Raw genomic sequence first — 20779 nt, 5'->3', positions numbered from 1 at the left:
TAGTAGAAGAACTACATTATTCCATGCAGGGCTGATGTTAAGTCCTTTCTAATATTTTCTTTAAGCTTATAACCTGTGTTATAGCAAGAACACTTGATCTGGCTATTGCCAGAGCTGATGTTTGAACCCAGCCTCCATTTTCTCATGTTTGAGGTAAACTGCAGGTAAACTGCCCTGCTGTTTGCAGTCTGGTTTCTCTGAGTCTCTTGTTGAAACTCTTCTCCTTTTCCTTGGGCATTTTTGAGTTTGACACCAAATGTCCTCTTTTGTTCAGAGCATGTAACACTGGTGCTGAAGAACAGTTTCTGTCTCATTTCCTTGTAATTACTTGTCAGAAGTGAAGCAGCTTCTGTAGGAATTATGAGACAGTTGCCCACAGTAATAACACGACAGTGAATGACTAGGCTGGAAACCAGATTGAATCAAGAACCTGTCTAGCTTAATACCCTGTTTCAGGCAATAGCCAATTGCTAGAAATGCCTAGGAGAGAATGTTAGAAGAAGAAACCTGTTAATAATCTCTCAGCCTCTGGAAGCAGCACACAAGTCAGGAACTCCCCAGGGAGAATGGGATGGTTTTTCTATCTGGTAGTTCTTACAGCTCTATCTCCTTTGGATCAAATAGCCTTCAGACTGATATGAACTTCTTGACACATTCCATGACAGTGTTCCACCTTTACTCCGTAAGATGTGGGGAAAAAAAAATCTTCCTTCTGTGTTGAATCTCTTGTATGGTAGGTTCGTTTGCCTTCCATCTGCCTGTTAACTGGGATCTAAACAGCAAATGATTTTAATATGAGTCAGCACATATGTAAGAGACCAGATTTAAGGTGACTGCCTTTGATCCTGCCTGCTATTGTCCCTGTGTGCCAATTCGTGTTTATCCATCTCTTATCTTAGATCTGGCAGCGTGTACAAAACAAAACCAAGCCAAGATTTTCCACAGACAGGCCCTCATCCCTGATCAATAACACTGACAGTGCAACTCCTGATGTAGCACTGTTTTACAAAATTTCTTTTCAGCTTTTCTAACAGAAGCTTCTAGCCAAATAATTTGTGCTATTTCTGAAGACTTACAGGCACCCCGTTAGTTAGTTGAGCTCTGATTGAAAGTTCTGTGCAAAATTGAATGGAAGTATCCAACCCAGAATAGACTAGGAAGCCAGAGGCCTGTGCAGGGCTGTTGATCCGGGCTGCTGACTTGCTTTTAAGCAGGTTCAATTAGATGATGATGTTTAGGAATTAAGATTTGAAGATCTCCAAATACAGACTCTCCATGATCTCTGTGCAATGCATTTCAATGTTTGGCTGCTCCTGGTGGTGGAAAATGTGCTTCCATATAGCTGAGTGCTATTTTCTATGTGGCAGCTTGCATCTGCTGCCTCTCAGGTTGATGGGACATAATTTGATTGTGATCTATTTTTTCAGCTGTCTTTTTCTTTGTGTGTCTGGAAGTTGCTGTCAGGGAGATTACCTTCATAACTGTTCTGGGGCCTGAAGTTAGTGGAAATTCAGGCCTGTAGTTCTGCAGATTGTCTTTCATGCCCTTCTTGAAGACGGGCCTGACACTTGCTGTTTTCTGCAGTGGCTGTGAGCATTTGAAGGTGGTAGAGCAACCTGGAAATGATTCCGATGTGCTCCTTCTATTCCCTCAAATGCATCTTATCAGTATCCTGGAATAAAGCTGTCTCAGGAGACTGCAGCAAAGAAGCAATCGGGTGGCCTAGGCTTTTCTGTGACTTCTATTGCTATGTCATCAATTCCACTGAGAAAGCATGTCTTTATTGACTTGCTTTTGCTGCTGACTTACTCACAGAAGTCTTCCATACCACCCTTCATATGCTTTCATTGCCAAGACGTAAATGTCTCTGCTCATGGATATGCTTTTATGCGTGTATATTGCCGTTTTCCAGTGGCAGCGTGACTAAATACTTCCAGGTTTAAGAGAAATAGGTTTAATAGAAGTCATTCCAATATTTAGCTGAAGGCACAGGAATCTGCAAAGTGATTCATAACGCAGAGTATATAACAAGATCCACTGATGGGGGGGGGGGGGTTATGGTAGATAAACTGGTCAGAAGTCAAGAGCCAGTATTTTCTCCGTTTGTGGTTGACTAGGGGCAGAAATGTCAATTTTACACTATATTCTTTTATTAGCAGCTTCTAAAACAAGGTGTAGCACTCACTCTGAAGTTACAGTCTTTTAAAACTTACCTTAAAAATCTCAGGATTTTAGTGACTAAACTAGCAATAATTCTTCCATTACTACATTAGTTCATTGATAAAGCAGTTGGAAAAATCCCTCAAATGAAATTACTTGACCTTTTCTGTGTCCCTTTGGACCTCCTCCTCTTCCAACTAAGGTCAAAAGCTTTACTAGATCCTATTCACAGCTTTGGGGCTTAACTGACTGCTGTGTGAAAGTCCTAAATGATCCCATAGGTGAAATATGTGATTAATACTGATTTTTATGCAGAAGAAACTTTTCATATAAATGAAAAATGAGTAATTACAGTAGTAAATAACACCTTGATTGTCACTTCATCAAGCTTTCTGAAGTTAATCCCTTGCATCTGCAGAGAGAAAGTCACTGTCAACCACCCTTCTTTGCTACTGTTATGCTTCCTTTTTTATTATTATTTATTGTTATTTTCCCCAATAAAGGATTTCTTTATTTAACAACTATCTTTTGCTAAATGAGAAATTTCTTTGAACCCATTGTATAACAACTGGTCTTAATGGTGCCATCCTGCATGTATTCAAGTCAAACAGAATTGTAGAATCACGGATTAATTCAGATTTGACTTCATGAGGTAATCTGGGTTCATCCCTTGCTCAAAGCCAGTTATGTGGTTTTTTTCCCCCTTTTTTCCTTCTCATTTTATTTTTGTTAGTATTTCAGGAATGGGAAGATTCTTCAAATGATTTGAGATGACAAAGGAAGAGGTATTCTTTCTGTTCTAGGGAAAAAACACAGAAGATCAAACAATTCTTGTGGTACTTACTGTGCAATCCAGTATGTTCCTTTCCGTTGCTAGAAGTGGGAGCTAGTGGCCTCCTAAATTTCTTCTTATTATGGAAGTTGGTAAGCAGAAGCAATCTTCAAAAGTTCCTGTTCCACTTTAAAACGTACTATGTTTCATTAGTAGTTCCAACACAGGAATTGGAATTTGAATGCTTTTTTTTTTTTTAATGCATTTAAACATATTTTAATATTTATATGTAAGCTTATTTTATGGAAAAATGTGTTATCTTTTTGAGAGACAATTAATAGTAAATTTGATTGCAATCTAGAGTCATCAGTGAAGTTTGCTTCTGGAGTAGGGCATGTGTTGGACTGTGGAGCAGGATGCTGTAGTGTACTTGTTTGACACTCCGCAAATGAAGCTGATTGTATGTATGAAAGGGGAGTTATGCTACGTGAAGATGCAGTTCCACTAAAGAAAGCTGCAAACCTTTTTTATAAGGATTGCATAAAAATGCTTTTTGAGTTCGATACCTTTTTAAAAACCTGGAAAGGAAATACGTGGTTTACATTAGCTATCATTGTGAACAGATATAAATACTTTTAAGAATGTCAGTTTGTTTTAAAAATAAGGCATTCATGTAGTATTTTACTGCAATATAATTAAATAAGCTGAAAGGATTTGTAAATCATTTCATTTACTTCTAATCTATTTCTGTGAAAAACATTTTTTAGAGCTGCTTAACTTTTTTGGATTAAGATAATGATCTCCTTACCAATCTGTAGTGCATGTACATTATTGGGAAAAAAGATTGGTTTTCCATGTGTTGATAATCTTTTATAGAATCACAGAATCATAGAATGGCCTGGGTTGAAAAGAACCACAGTGATCATCTAGTTTCAACCCCCTGCTATGTGCAGGGTCACCAACCACCAGACCAGGCTGCCCAGAGCCACATCCAGCCTGGCCTTGGATGCCTCCAATGCCTTTTGCTTCATTTATTTGAGATCTTGATGATTGGTATAATTAAATTATATACTCATTTTGTTTAAATTCCATAAATTTTCTGCCAGTGTCATTAGGTAGCTACTTATTCAAAGTCAGCCTTTAGCCAAGTGTGTTGCTGTGCATTCTACTAGGTAATGAAACAAGTATAGTTTAAGGTTGAACAAGGTCTTTTGACTCATCAGCGTTTAAAATTATTTTTTCTCCCTTTTTTCCCGTGTCTGTTTACACAGTATTACATTTCTCATGCTGTCTCTTACCTTTCTCCACCTGTCATTTTTACACTTATTTCCTTTCTAGTTTTCCTTTCAAAATGCATCCATGTGTTGTTGTATGAGTACCTAAATGGTAGGACTTTATCTGTTTTATCTTTCTATTTGACTTGAATTGTTTCTTTCCCATATTTTTGCTAAAAAATGGGTCAGAGCATCCTGGTGCCTGATGGATTGGTCTTGACATCTTGAGCTTTTAAAAAATATAAGTAAATAATCAATCTGTGGCAATAAGTTTTCTGCCTTTTTCCATACTGCAGCAGAATTCTTTACACCAACGTTAGATGTGATTTTGATTGCTTCATTTCTGTGTATTGCTTTAAGTGGAATTCTGGGTTCGTGGAATTGTATTTTAAGATATAAGTAGAGCTGCTTAGAATGCACTGCTGGCGTAAAAATCGAGGGTAGGCATCTGGTGATGTGAGAGTTGCACTTCTTGGTTTGGAAATGTTCTAAATACTTACTAATATTTTTAGTACAGTTGCATTTTGTAACTGTTCTTTATCGTTAATTGGGGAAAAGAAGTGCTTATATTTCTTCCAGTTAATTGTACTTTAAGTGGAGGATGGTGCTAGATGCTATCTTGATTTTTACTTTCAGGCCTCATTTTTTGTGATTCCAATTACTGCGACAGAGACTAACAATTTTAATTATGGGCTCTTTTTAGTATACAACTTAGTTGTCAGATTGGTTCCTACATCTTATTTATCCATGACTACTAAGCAGATTAATTAAAAATATAATATATGATGTAATACTTATAAAATATATTTATCCATAAATTTACTCACAGTGAAATTGAGGGCTAGATGGCTGTTGTTGTATTAGGGCCAGTGGCTTGTTGTTGAAACTGACTTCACAGATTGACCTGCCTGAGGGTAAGGAAAGACTAACATTTTCATGATGAAGAAGCAGAGCACTTATTTAATATGAAATAAGGATGCCCTTGTGGTCAAGACAGGTTATTAATAGTATGCTATACATCTGTCTCCTGCCACAGAAAGAGATAAGTTTTGACCTTTTGTCTGTAATCCTGGTATTTCCTCAGACTCCTGCAGCTGGAGCCTGTTATAGTTCTGCTTTCTGGGGGGAAGAAATGAAAATGAAGCTGTGCTTTATGTTTGGGTTTTTATGGGCAGTAGGTAATTCCACTTCTTCAGGGGGGCAGAGGAGCAGTTCCAGGCACAGGTTTGTTTTCTGTGCATTTGTAGTTTACTTGCAAATCTAATATTCATGCTATTTTCCCCAATTGGTTGAAAAATCTCCTGAAGTGATGCATATAAATGGCTTGCAGCGGGAGTTAACAAGCAAAATCACCATGCTGCCTTTATTCTCTTGTTAAGAAGCTAAGCTTGCTATTAAAGGCTTTAGAGAATTCAAATTAATAGGAAATTATCTCTGGTGTTATTTTAAGAGGTTTGCAGTTCTTGGCTTCAGTGCACGTTTTTGGTCTTTTTTGTTTGTTTGTTTTGTTTCGTTTTATTTTGGAGGCAATAAGGATTGTAAAATCAAAGTTTACCAAAGAACTTGGAAATGTACAATGATTTCTGATAAAGGAGATTGTGCTGAACTGTTGAATTTTCTATGGCTACAGTGCTAACCAGCAAGACACGCAAGACCCGTTTTGTTTTGCAAAGTTTTATAGAGAAAATGGAAAATAGCCGATTTGGCAGAGAAACAAGTAATGAATTTTACAGTTGCGTTTGGGAAGAAAGTAAATTGTTAATTCATTGTTTAATTAAAATGGATGATGGAAAGCTTAAATTACTGTACATTTAGTGACAGCTACCAGTTTACTATGCTTCCTCAGTCCTCCGGCCTAAGTTCCCACTTTTGTACATTTCTTCAGTTCTGCTCTGAAGAGTTCGCAGGCAGGCTTGGAAGGGCTGTTAGCAGTCTCCAGTAGAGGCCTTATCACAGAGGCAGACTCGGTGGTGGAACTACTGCAACAAATGCTGGGCTAACCTGCCCATCTTCCGTGAAGCAAATTTCTCAGCTTCGTTGGTTAGGTATATGATGTCAGTTCGTTACTGCTGCTATTCAGAGGTCTTGTCATAGTCTGTAACCTGAATCTTCACTTGAAATTCAGCCAATTTCTTATGCTGTTTCTGGAGATGTGGGAAAACATCCATCGTTATTGTTCACAACAGCTTTTTATGTTTTGAACAGAATTGTCATGTCTTTTTTAAAGCAGATCTTTTTTTTAAGACTAAAAACTTTGGTTTCCACAGTGTTCCCATGTGTGCATTGCCTGTCACTTTCCTGCTGTTGTTATCCTCTTCTTGGTTCTCCTCCAACTTGTCTTCTTCTGTTTTTATAGGGATTCAAAGTTGGATGCAGTACACTGGCTTAGGCTATACTAGTACTTACAGAACGTGAGTCCTCTGTGAGGTTTGCACAGTGAACCTCCTGTTTATACAGCCTGGATTGGAATTCTGGTCCCCTATAACTCTTTTTCCTGTTATCTTCCTGTTTAATTATTCCCGTTTTCATGTTGTGTACGTTTAGTTTCTTTCAAAAACATCTGATAGTGTGTTTTTTTGTGCTCATCCCTTGAGTTGATTCCTTTATTGTTATTTCTTTCTTCATTTTAAGATAATTTAAAATACAGTACAAAGCTTGGAATTCTGAGCTTGGTGTCATTTGTTGATTTTTATTTGCTTTTAACAGATAAGTTACTCATTCTAATGCTTTATAATGATAATGAAAATATTCCCTAGAGTTTTTATGGGGCAAATCCAAATGAATTTATTTGACACACTTTTCCAAATCTTATACCACACTCCTAATAATTACACTTCAGATATTTTCTCCAAGATTTCCTGTACTGTATAGTTTTGCTAATGAGAGTGGTGAATCTTCTCTCTTGTTCCTGTGTTAAGATGCTTTGCTTTATCATGTATTCTGCCAGAAATTGGTTACATGACACTATTTTATTTTTATGAGAAACAGAAAAAAAAAAAAAACTTGAAACCTGAATCTCACATTAATCTTCTGGGTTCAATGCAGGTTTATAGTTTGGGAAGTTCCCCATCTCCTGCCTTTTAAGGGTAATTCTTTTGATTGCCTTTTTCAGTCCTGACTTCTTTTTGTTGTATCTTAAAAGATTGCTTCATGTTTATTCTTTCATTGGTCAGTAAGGATGCAGCCATTTTTGGTCTCTTGTCATCCTGTCTTTACAATTAAACAGTTTGAGATCATAGCATAAAACCATTACAGTGTGCATGTAGGAGGTAACACGTGGTGACAGCCAGTGAGAGGTTCATTGTACAATGAAGAAAAATCTACATCTATTCAATTATAGACAGTGTTTATTTTGTGCTTTAATACTTATCTCCATACTGTGCGGAAATTGGATTGCACGTTAAATCCTGCTGTTAAATATTTATGTATTTATTTGTGGGCAACTGCATTCAGGTTTCTGAAGTGCATATACTCAGTACTGTCAAAACTTAAATCTGTTATTTAATGTAGAACTGTTGAAGAACTTGAGAAAAGGAAGACCTCTTCTCATAAAACACTGGCTTTATTATCACGACGTGAAGTATTCCTTCACACACTGATTAATCTTCAATAATATAAAAATGAATTACAGTGTATTCTAACGATCACTAGAGTAGAATAAGCTGGGGGAAAAACATTATGCTTGCCTTGCATATGAGCTATCAGTTCTTTTTCCTATTGTATGCTGTTACTGAGCTGTTGGCCTTATATCCAAAGGTGCCATATATGATGTGGAAAGAAGTAATCACTTAGTAAAAGACAAGAATTATTTAAGGGTCCATTTGTCATATAGAAGAATATTGTAGGTATTTAATTCTGGTGAAGAGTCATTAAGTGGTCAGTTCATGTGTGCACAGATTAAGGAAGCAGTGCTTTAAAAAACATTTTCAAATTAGAAAAATGTGGTCTAAAGTTACATACTTTTTTATCCTTACTTCCTACTGCAGCATAGTTTATTAAAATTTATTTGTGGACTTGGGAAGCTGACAAAAGGGAAATAAATAGTGTTTTGATTTTCTTATATGTAATGCTTTAGTGAACTTTGCTGGTTATTCCAGAGTTATGAGTTGCATTTTGTGCTTATTTTTTGGCCTTGAGTTGTTTTTACTTTTTTTTATCAGCATAAAGGGAAGGAGTAAATGGAAGTAGCCAAGTTGTTCTGGCATCCTGTGGAATGTACATGTATGCATCACCTTTGGACAGGTTCAAATAAGTATTTTAGTTTTGAAAATGAGAATCAGCATGGAATGCTTTAATTTTGTGAGAGCTTTGGTGGGTTTGCTGTGAATTAACATTGAGCTGGTTATTTAGAAGCCACCATTAATTCTCCCTGCTAGCCCCTTTTGTCATAGAGGAAAAAAAACTTAAACATCTAATAGTTTTAATATCTCCTGAGCTTTTTTGAGCTTTTTTTTTTTTTTTTTTTTTTTTAAAGTTAATTCAGGCCTTGTCACAGTAGGAGTTGCTGACTGAGAAAGCCAAACAGTGCTTTGTCCCCAGAGGAGATTTCTGCTGCCAGAGTGGTTGGGACCCCATCTCTTCTGATGTAGGACGGTGGTGCAAAAATATCTAATGTGGACTTTTCTCTTGAAAAACAATCCTGAGAGACTGTCTCAGCCTGTTTGCCAAGAGCAAAAGGCTTTTAATGGAATGGTGTGGGCAGAACTGTCTTTGCCAACAGCGTGTTTGTTTGGAAGTTGCTATTTTGGGCCTGTTTAGCTTCTGAACCTTTTGTAATAACAGAAAGAGGAAGTGAACAGTGAAATCACTTTAATAACATATTTCCTGGTTCAAGTAACTTATCTATGAGGCCTAGACAGAGATGTCATTTCCTGGATTGTTTATCTTCAGTTTGAGGGGTCCATTTTATTATGTAGTCTTTGGATCCATCTTTTTAATTTGTAGGGCAATCTTGGAGTCAAGTAGTGTAAACTAGGCCTTTTAATGAAAATCTAAAGCTTTAAGGAACCACTTTTTGAAAAAACATGAATGTACAAGACACTTTCGTAAAGCATATACTGATGAGAATTTGAGATCTACCTTAAAAACGTGTCTAAGAACTTAAAAACCTGTCTTTGAAAGATGCTAATAATGTTTGCTCACAGAGATAAAAATAAACTGATGCTTTTTCTGTTCATCATGGTGCTGATACTAATGTCCTCTCTAATGCCAGATGTAGCTGGCAAGAATTAGTAGGTTTTCAAATAGTTAGCAAGTAGCTGTGCTCTTTTCAAATTTGTTTGTTAATAGCTTCTTATGAAAACTGTTACCAGAAGTTTGTGAAAAGGAGACAGAACTAATAAAATAAAATTAAAAAAAAAACTACAAATATGTTTGTTTTTTTTTTTTTTTAAGAAGAAAAACTTTGGAATTGGAGTGACATAGGGAATAAACAGTGACATCTGAAATGATAAAGTACAGCTCAGTTTAACTTGGAAGTTATGGTTGCTTTGGACCTTGTAATCCAGTTTCACTAAAATGTCTGTTGCGGTTGATAACTTAATTCTTTTCCCTTACTTTGTGCATAAGATATAAATACAACACACCAGCAGTGTTTTGTTTAAGCAACCTTTAAAATAGCTTTGCACGAAAAACATTAAAATATCAGTTGATCTCCCCTTTCCCTCCCCCCCACCAAAAAAAAAAAAAAAGCCTCATTAATTTGTGATAAAATTGAGTGCTTTTACATCATTTCCCTTAATGCATACCTAATTGTAAGTGACTATTAAAATTCCATTTCAATAGCAACAAAAAAAGAATGGCAAAAGACTGACAAATAAGGTAGTTGACTGTGGTGGACAAAACAGAATAAGGATGTACTCAGAGCTCTAGAGAACTAGTTTTTCTTATGGAGTTTGTGCAGATGAGATTTGTAATTCACCATCAAAGTATACTCTAGACCTATTGTGAAACTCTTAATTACTTTAAGGGGTTCTAGAGAGTAACAAAGGCTTTCATTTTGATACTGTAAGTTGCTACTGTAAGCTACAGTCTTATTAATGCTGTTACATTGCAAATATATTAATGGAAATATGAATTCAAATCATATGTATTTAGAGCTATGTGTTGCTGGTTAGAATCGGGACTTCACCTTGCTAGATAAAATTGTAAAGTATGGCCTGTGTGTATTCCATTGTATCATTCAATGCTGCCCTTTCCTATGTGTTGTGAGGTAAAGAGGTGTGTTTCTGCTGACATGGTCTGCTATGTTTGCTAGAATGACATGTCCTTTTTTGGAAGTCAGTACTTGCTAAATAGAGAGTTTGGAATTACATATTCTATTACGTGATTTTTGCAGGAAGTCTTAACTCAGAGTACTTTCCGTTGGGAATGTCCAGGTCATTGGACAATCCAAGCATTGACTAATCCATAAGTACTTAACAACTTCAGTACTTTGTTTTAGATTTATTGTACCGTCCATAAATACTTCATCACATTTAATAGTAGGTGCTGAGTCTTCAGTCTGTCTGAAAGGACACTCCTTTCTCCTTGATAGGTCTTTCAGGAACATTTAAAATCAAGACCCAAGTAATGGCTTTAATTAAAGTAATTAACAATTGATACTGTGTATTATTCATTGCCTTCTCTTACTATAGCTTAGTAACGCTATATTTCTTTTTGAAAGGAAGTTCCGAAAAGTGACGTAAAACAATACAAAACAGTTTAAAAGGTGAATCCTTTGCCTGGGGTTATTCCTCCTCATATGCATTTCCTCACATGTCCTCTCTGTCCAGTTCTGCAGCCTTTCGTGGTCCCTCTGAATGACAGCGCAGCCTTCTGGTGTGTCAGACACTCCCCCCACTTTTGTTTGTTTGTTTTGTTTGCAGGGTGCAGCAGGTGGTTAATGAAGTTGTTAAAAGTTGCTGGCCCCAGTATCGAGCCCCAGGGTATACCACTAGTGACTGGCCTCCAGCTGGACTTTGGCCATTGATCAAAATCTTCAGGCCTAGTCTCTCAGCCAGTTTTCAATCCTCTCACCACCCACTTGTGTAACCTGTGCTTCATCAGCTTGTTTATGAGAACGTTGTGGAAGACAATGCCAAATGTCTTACTGAAGTTGAGGTAAACAACAACTGTTTTCTCTCATCCACCAAGCTAGTTGCCTCATTGTAGAGGGCTGTCAGCCTGGCCAACATGATTGCCCCTTCATAAATCCATGTTGACTAATCCTAATCACCTTCTTGTCCTTCATGTGTTTGGAAATGGTTTCCAGGAGCATTCCCATTTCCGGGGAATTAAGGTGAGGTTGTGCAGCCTTTAGTTCCCTAAATCTTCCTCCTTGCTCTAATTGAAGACAGATATCTTCCATAGTTCAGTAGCCTCTCTTCATTGCCATTACCTTTTCAAAGATCCCTCCATGACATTGGCCAGCTCTTTCAGCACTTGCAGGTGCATCCCATCACGGATGTACTTGGGTATGTCCAGTTTGTTCAGGCATTCCTGTCATGGAGGACTAGGTCTTGGCACTTGGTCCTCACCAAGGGAAAGTCTTCCTGACTTCAGTCTTCACACTTCCTCTGGTTTAAGGTAGCTAAGATTCCTGAAGGCTGATCTTACTAGCAAAGACTGAAGCAAAGAATGCCTTGAGTACCTTTGCCTTTTGTTTACCTTTTCAGCAGCAGGCCCACATCTTCCCGAGTCTTCTGCTGCTTATGTACTTGTTGAACCCTTTCTTGTTGCCTTTTTCAAACTTTTCCAGACTCATCTGCAGATCAGTCTTGAGTTTCCTAATGTGGCCTTGCACCTTGGGATGTCAGCTTTATCCTCCCATTATCCTGCCCTTGCTCCCGCCTCATGTACGCTTCTATTTCACGTCTGAGTGTAGTTGTAAGTTCCTTACTCATCTGTACAGGCCTCCTGCTTCCTTTGGTTGATTTCTTAATTGTTAAAATGGACCTTCTGTGAGCTTTTGCCTTTGAAGCAACTTGAAGCCTTGAAGTTTTATGCTTCATGCAATATTTTAGTACATCTGCAAGTCTGATATTCTAGACTTATGTCAAATATAATAAATAAAATTCTTTTGGGAACCTCAAAGGTGATGCTAGTGAGATGCTAATGATATTTTCATACCAATTTAGGAGCAGAGGAAAGGCAAGCTTATAGTCTCTGACCTTCAGTCTTCTGTATAGGAAATCACACAAATATATCTGTCCTGTAATTTCTTGAGCAACCCTTGTTTTCCATGCATGGTCTAGTGGCTGCTACTGATATTTTCCAAAATACTTCCTTTGCTGAAGGCAGAAATAACTAATTAAAAAAAAAAAAAAAAAAAAAAAGTACTGCAATTCCATCTCTCAGTATTGAAAATGTGCTTAATCATGAATTTTTTTTGTGGTGAAACTGAGAAGTGACATTTCAACAAATGAGGTCATCTTATTTGTATATATACATATTTAGTACTGCCTGGCATTCAGAATGTGTTTTATAATCTCAGGCCCTGTCTTTAAGTCTATCCCAGTAGATATATTAGAATATATCTATATTAGAATATATTAGAACTATAATAGTGAGATTTGAACCAGAAGTGATCACTTGCCAGGCATATTTAAAAAACAAACAAGAGGATTGTTAGTTGTGGCCTTATTTACATGCGTGACGTACTAAGAGGGCTGAAAGGCTGTTGGTTGCTTATTAATAAACATGACGTCGTCTCTGACTAAAATCTCTGTGCCCTGCTGAGGTTCAAAAATTTTAAAAAACAAGCTCAAGATTTTCTTAGAGCAGTAAACAAAATATCAATTCAGAGAGAACATTGGAGATGTTCAGCATGAATGCGATCGGTGACTCTTAATGTCTGAAACTAACATTTATTTGCCCCTGGGTTACTCAAAAAGGCTGTGTGATTTGGAGAATAATCTGTAAAGTTTTTCTAGATTGCTAGAAGTTGGAATTGAGTTTAACTCTTGAAAGTCTTGTTTAAGTCTTGTATTTTTAGTTCAGATTTCGATATTCTTCACTATTCTAAGAGGTCTTAATTGCAGAGAAGGCAGCACAGATCACTGGTAGCAGAATGGCACACAAGCTTCTGACTTGTCTTCTCTTGAATAACCTAAAAACTAAGCAGTGTAGTTTTGTGAGCGTTGAATTATGTATTGAATTGTCACATCTGGCTTCCAAGAACAAAAAATCAGGAAGTCAGGTTTTGAATATCCAGACTGAGAGGGCCGAGAGAATGTGATTCAAGTAATAATGTGGGTAATGCAAATGTAAAGTTTTAAAATACACAGGAAAAATGTAATGTGGAGAAAAAAAATGAGACAGTTTGACTGAACAGAGAATTTTAAGTCTGTATTTAAGCAGTAAGAGTATTACTTGTTAAAATTAAAAGTATTACTCCAGCTTAAGTCTCAGTGCCACTAAGGGGTGGTGATGTATCTGTAATGTTTCTAAGCCAACTTGGAGCCAGTCATGGTATTTTAACTGCTTTGGGTGAGTGAGGTATAAGTATGCTTGAGATCTTGTTTTATCTGCCTACTAGGAATGTAATACCTGTTTGAATAATATATAACCTGTCTCAGCCTGGCAACTCTTAGAAAAAGTGATGTAGTAATTATGATAGAACTCAACTTATTTTTATTTGTTTTCAGGATGGCTTGAATTCTTTGGTCCTTGATCTGGATTATCCGGCGCTGAGGAAGAACAAGAACATTGATAATTTCCTAAATAGATGTAAGTTGAAAGGTGGCCTTTAAACAATGACATTGTAGTGGTTGCAGTCTTAGGAGCTGAGTGGTTAGAAATGCATTGCTGGTTTTCATTTTACTATTTTTCACACCTCTGACTTAGTGTATTCAGAAAGCTTTGAAGGACCACTTGTTGCAGAGATGCTTCATTTGGAGGACTTATGCTGTTATACTGTTGAAAACATATTGGATAATATTGATTGTAGAATGTAATTTTTACAACTACACTTACATATAACATAAAAGAATTTGTTTTTTCACAATCAGGTTGGTGAGACACTGGAACAGGTTGCCCAAAGAGGTTGCTGATTCCCCCACTCTGGAGGCATTCAAGGCCAGGCTGGATTGGCGCTGTGAGCAACCTGGTCAATAGCAGGGAGGTTGGAACTAGGTGATCTTAAGGGTCCCTTCCAACCCAGAACATTCTATGATTTTATGTATATGTGCTATGAAGTATTTGCAAAACATTTTTCAGTTACTGTGAAGTAAGAATTAATTACACAAAATGTTTGAAGTCTTAGAATAAACAAGAGGCATCTTCTGTTGATTTTGAGAACTTAATTATTATACCTAAAAATCTCTAGTTGCATTTTTGAACCTTTGTGTAAATGCTTGACTTTCTGCAAATTATTTGTAGACAGAATCTTAGCATTCATTAAACTTGTGCAAATGTAGGACTGTTGCATCAGATATATTTTACGCTTCTTAAAGTGTTGTCCATCTTTGTACATAAAATACTGTAGAAATAGTGGATCATTTGCTTTAAAATATAAATTACAGCAAGTAAGACATTTTAGGACAACTGTTGTTCAGACATTCAGCTGCATATATAAATTACTGTGAATACCACATCCCATTTCATTTTTTACTGTTAAGAATTTATGAGCCTGCTCTCCATTGCTCTAGGACTACTTTGAATATCCACTTACACTTCTCAAATAAGTGGTCACTGATATAATGCCTTGTGATTCTTTCATGTGGAGTTGATTGCTTCTCTGTGAAGTTTTGGCTTGACCATTGGCCATCCATTTGTTGAAATCACTCAAGATAGAACAAATGAACAGTAGGTTGGGAAGCAGAGGCATACCTTGAAGTATTTCTTGGTTTTGAATTCAGTTGACCTCAAACAGATATATGGAAAAGTCGGGAACGGCTTTTTAAATAATTTTGTTACTTGCATGTATTGTAAGTGTAATGTGAAGGGAGAAGACCAATTTGCAGCAAATACGAAAATGAAATAAATTACAGAAACTTTTATGGACCACTCAGATCTGCGTGCATATTAGAATACTATTTTTGCAGTAGAAGAAAATTAGAAACATTTTCTAACTGGAAGATCAGTACTTGTAAAGTATTCAGACAAGCAATTGTGGGAAAACAATTAAACCTTGGATTCTTTTTCCTGCAACCCAAGTATTCTTGCTGTCTGCCTTCTCTTTCTGATGCCTGCTGCTCCTTCTCCTACTCTCGCTTCTCTCTCATTGCTCTGTTAAATATTACTAAGCATCCGATGTGGTATGCAGGCTACCAGCTATGGCAGGAACGCAAAAATCTTCTTTGGTTCAGCTTTATTACTGTCTTTGTTTTCTAAATCAGCTGATGGTTTACAGTGGAAATAGCCAAATACTAGCTAGACTTCTGGGGTCTTTTGAAAAAGAATAAAATCTGACAATTGCAGATAGATGAATCCTTTAAAGTCACAGTAGTTAATGATGTGTTTTAAGAGATACCCTTTATCCTTACCTGTTGTGCTTGGGGGAGGGGAAAAAAAAAAAAAAAAAGAAAAACGTATAACAGCAAAGTACTTTGGTTCACACATTGTGAAGCTGTTCATCTCTTCAGAATTTAGCAGTGTAACTTCTGTTTCAGTAATGCCTGTGAGGGAATGAAAAGTAGTACTGCATACCATCTGTGATGTACTTCTTGAAAAGTATTTCTGAAGTGAGAATTTTGTAGATTCTTGAAGCTAGTGATATGTTGCCATTGCAACTGAGTCAGAAGAATCAGAAACCAGCACTTTGGTTCAGAGTTCTTTCAGGTGTGTGTGGTTTATTTGAACCAGACTGGGGAACTAATGAGGATTAATGCAGGCTTGGTTGGTTTGTTGGTTGATTTTTGTTAAAACTAGTCTGGCAAAAGAAGAAGCGACACCAGTTTCTGGTCATTCTTTCAGTGTTTGTGCCAGGACAAAGGGTTCAAACAGATTCTTACTACCATTGTCATTTTACGCAGCTTTAAGTTGAACCCATACTTTATGTCTTTGGAGACTACTAAGAGTAGCCAGTATCAGTGGAAGAAAAGACTATAATGTGCTTTCTGAAGCTTCTTGCTATTGTGGGCCTGGTAGAGGAGCTGGAAATTACATTAATTGATGGAACAGTAAGTTGGCACTGTCTTAGGTTATGGAACAAAGAGTTCTTGTCTCTTCTGATTTTTCTGAGCATCTGAAGAGCTGTAGCAAACCCATAGGTGAGCATTTGTGTCAAAAAGATTCTGACAGGCCTCTGGTGAGTGGTCTGTTCTGGGAGTTAGCATCTCTCCTCCAGGCAGAAATGTGTCCCAAGGGATGCAGAGGAGTACCATGGCCATTTTGTGAGTTTAGAACTTATCTATAAATGTTTTAATCCATGTTACATGAATCTTGAAAAACTGTGGAAAATGCTAACTAAAATTCTTCCACAATAACTCGCCCTTTGTGAAGGGCACTTTTTATAAACCATATTCCCAGGGATTAGAAAACACCCTAATTCACACCTACTGCAAGTCATTAGTAGTTGGTTTAATGTTTTATTAATTGATTATATTAATTCAGAAATTAAATAATTTATATTTCAGCTGAGACATTAATATTCATCTCAACTCATATGGATCTCAAGTGTTAACTCTCTTAACAAAGTTAACATTTATTAATTGCATGTACTGTACAAGTTTAGTATATGCTGTTTTGTGACCACTTTACGAAAGATACCTCTTCACATGCCTAGTACACAAGGAACTTTTTTGTCACCTGCTTTCCCTTATTATTCTGTTTTTTTTGCCACTTTTTCCAAGACATGGAACCAAAGTAGGACACATACTTATCACATGAGGCAAATAAGTACTACCAGTCCCTTTCAGTCTTTTAAATTACTTTAGTTTGCTGTTAGAATTCTGGTTGAAGTTTTATGGTTTTTTGGTTTGTGGTTTTTTTTTTTTTTTAAGTTTTTTTTTTTTAGTTTTTGTTTTTCCCCTCAGTTTTCATGGGACAGGAAAGGACAGTGTATTATCTAATTGCCAAAACAACGAGAGGAATCTCATAGTCCTCTGAGATCAAGAATTAGCTTGCTAATTTTAGAAAAGAAAGTTGAGTTTTCCAGCAGTCTTGGTATAGTAAATCTTCCATGATCTTTTCTTTTCTTCTTCTGTCATCTGCTCTGTGGCAAAAGATTGAATAAATTCCTCCAAGTCCCTTCTTCTGCCATCTGAGATTTGTCAACTGTTGAATCATGTCTTAGTGGCTTATACTTTTTTCAGATTGTCTCCCATGCAGATACTTCACAGCCCATTAGCTGCTTTAACTTTTGTTATAAGAAAAATTTAAGTAATTAAGCAACTGTTTTAAGCACCAACAAAAACTATTTAGTTGTTGATAATCTACTGTCAAGAATAGAAGTGAATGAAGAATTGTTTTCAAGGAAGACCAAGCTACACAGAGAATGACTCCATCAACAGGTCTGATACAGTCGAGAAGCCTTGGCTATATAAACTGGTCACTGACTTCCTCTGCATTATCCAACATTGCTCAAAAGTTGAAGACCTCCATCATCCCAGTGACTTGCTAATATTTGGGAGAATGATGAACTTCCAAGCTGTAATGGCAATAAGCATCTTTAGAATAGAAGGAACATCTGCTGCAGACATGTTGCTTGTGCTAAACACCTGAAGAGACTTCCTGGAAAGTTGCTGTTACTATTTTCCTCTCCACTGCTTACTTAGTAGTTGCATTCATTAAGATGAACTCCTTGCAAAATGAACATTTCTAGTTCCTTCCTTTACATTCTGTAATGTCACTTGAGAGTACTACATGGTTACAAACAAAAACACAACAGGTTATTACTGCCTTTGATCGTAATTTTGTCTTCCATACTTCCTGCCAGTGACACAAGTGGAATGTTCCATACAAAGAGACATCTTAGAAATTTAGATCTTACTTTGAGTTAATGAGCTAATTTCCCCTTTTATTTTCTTTTGGCTTCTCTAAGGCCAATCCTTGACAGGTCATTGCAGTCATCAGAGCAGGTTTGGCTTCAGTTTCATTTTTAATGCTGTCATTCTGTTAAGCGGGGGCAGCTTCCACTAATGTGCCATGTTTACCCTAATTTTGAACACTACCATTGATGGGGGCATCCACAAGTTCTCTGGGCCTATTTTGGTGTCACCACCCTCACCATGAATTTTTTTTCCTTATGGCTAATCTAAATCTATCCTCTTTCACTTATAAACCCTTATCCTTTGTCCCATCACTGCAGGCCTTGGTAAAAAGTCTTTATCCATGTTTCTTATGTTTTCCTTTTATGTATTGAAAGGCTGCTATAAGATCTCCACATAGTCGTCTTTTTTCCAGGCTGAACAACCCCAGGTCTCTTTTCAAGGGAGAGGTGCTTCTTCCCTTTAATTGTTTTTGTTCCCCTCTTCTGGGCTGTGAAATATGTATGTCAGCAGTACTAACCACTTTTCCAGTTGGGTATTCACTGTATATACAAAGCAATTCAGTTGTATTTTCAAGGTTTCATTAGGTTGGGGGTATCTCTCTGCAAGTCAGAGGACGGCAAGTCAGACTGCTGTTTCCTCTTTCACTTTGTCTTTGGTAGACGAAATCTTGCATCTCCTTTCATTTTTTCTGGAGGAGATGTTTGCCCGTCTGAAGCCATGAGTCCTAATTTATACTGTTGCCCCAGCACCTTGCCTTCCCCACACACATTAATGCTCAGCTATCTCAGTTTTTCTTTGTGCTTTTTGGTTGTCTTCGGGAGGATGTGAGATTGAAGCATTTCCTGGCTGTGCTTCAGTTTAACTTCCAGACAGACTTCTGCTCAGGGCAGCAACTTCTGTCTTAATGTACTCCATAGCACTCGCTGATTTACTCTTACAGATCAGACATAGTCAAATTTCACTCCATTGCATTCTTTCCTCTTTCTCCTATATACATGCCCTAGAACTCCCTGATATATATTATACCTGGATATAGTGCTTTTTTTTTTTTTTTTTTTTTTAAATAGTACCTTTTTTTAAAGTAGGGAAAACTTGCCTTGCCACCCCACTTTGTGCTTCTAGTTAGGTATTTATTCCATTTTCACTAGTAACCTTCAGTTGCATTCTTTCAGCCAGCTGTCAGTGACTGATCCAGGTGCTCTGCCCTTTCAGAAAGTGAAGGTTCATTTGTTTAAAGGTTATAGTGCCATTTTAAAGTAGTAAATCAAAAGCTGTCTTAAAACATTTCTGCTATCTAGCATTCCTTTCTTTGTTAAAAAAGAAACCTGAATCATAGGTGGTGATACTTTCATATTTTAGGAATTTTATCTCAAATGTCACAAGAATTTATACGATTCAGTTATATTCTGAGGCTAGGCAGTCAGTCCATCTTAGTGTCTCCATTTTAACTTGGTATTTTTTCTTCTGCTGGGTTTCTGTTGTTGCAAATTCATGAAAGTGTAGCATACCCTCTCTGGTATCTGTGCGCGCAAACTGAGATTCATGTAACCTGAAAATTCAATCCAATAGCAAAAGTATAGTGTTGGAAAGATCTCCCGTATCTTGAGTTAGATCATATTATGGGATACATGAACAAAATCATGATTCAGCGTGCTGCAAATATGACATTGCTTCAGGATTTTTCTGAACTTGCCTTCTTGCAGCCTGTTTTTTGCTTCAAATTAGTTGGTTCCATGCTTTATTTGTTCCCTGTTAAACTTTATGAGAAAATAGGAAGTTCAGCTATGTAACTACCCTACAGTATCTTTGTAGATTTTTGTTATTAATGGTTTTTATTTTTTTAAGATCATTAAATCTTAGTGGACTATCTTTAACAGTACACAGCAATGATAAAAGTACTAATTCCTAGTTGCCATCTCATTTGTTTACATACACATACGTTATATATACTTATAGATAATGTATATTTAATATATTTAATATACATAATACATGCTTGGCTACAATGTCTGATGTTTCAAGAGTTTCTCTGGGACTGTATTAGAATTGTTCATAATGTTTACATTATATTTTGAGTGCAATTTCCTGAGATTCTGAACAATAATGGAGCTATGTAGGACTGCACCCTACCCTTATGTATTTAAATCTATGCCATTTCATTTCACACATCTCAAAACACTTGAAACATCACAGAAACATCTGAAAATAAATTCATGTGGTTTCTTTCCCTCATGAGATGTGATGTTCTGTGTTCAAAGATATCAGAGAAAAGCACATTCTCTTCGAATTGAAATATGCTGATACTCCTCTACTGCTGCTTCCTCTAAATTTTCATTGATCCTCCTTATCATGTGCCAAAGCTTTTGATTTGTATTTAAGTAAGCTTCTAAGCACAGTCTTTTCTTCATAAATTGCGGAATTTGTTCATGTTATGAACAAAATAATAAACTTGGTATGAGAGAACCACTGTTGCTTTCCTATGCTTTCTATCTAAGCTTTCATGATCTGCTGTAGAAAACATTCTCTCAACTTCTTTTCCTGTTCACAGTCTGGATTTCTTCACAGTCTTATTGGTACACAAAATGTAGCACATTTCTCAAGTTCGACGATTTTTAATTGCCTTTATCCTTACTGCTCTACAGACGGATTCTTTTCCTGAT

General features: G+C 36.7%; 1 protein-coding gene across 3 annotated transcripts in view; it reads left to right on the top strand.

Annotated features, from left to right (window-relative positions):
• Positions 1-20779, top strand: part of ROCK2 (Rho associated coiled-coil containing protein kinase 2) — a 94242-nt gene that overhangs the window by 24131 nt on the left and 49332 nt on the right. For all 3 annotated transcript variants that reach the window (XM_085218018.1, XM_085218017.1, XM_085218019.1), the window contains exon 2: positions 13833-13914. In XM_085218018.1, the coding sequence (XP_085074144.1) occupies positions 13833-13914 (82 nt within the window). The remainder of the gene's footprint in view (positions 1-13832; positions 13915-20779) is intronic.

Source organism: Meleagris gallopavo, chromosome 2 (assembly GCF_905368555.1).
Source record: "Meleagris gallopavo chromosome 2, MGAL_WU_HG_1.1, whole genome shotgun sequence".
In the NCBI taxonomy this organism is placed as follows: Eukaryota; Metazoa; Chordata; class Aves; order Galliformes; family Phasianidae; genus Meleagris; species Meleagris gallopavo.
Note: the sequence above shows the minus strand (reverse complement) of the source record. Positions and strands in the feature narration are given on the sequence as shown.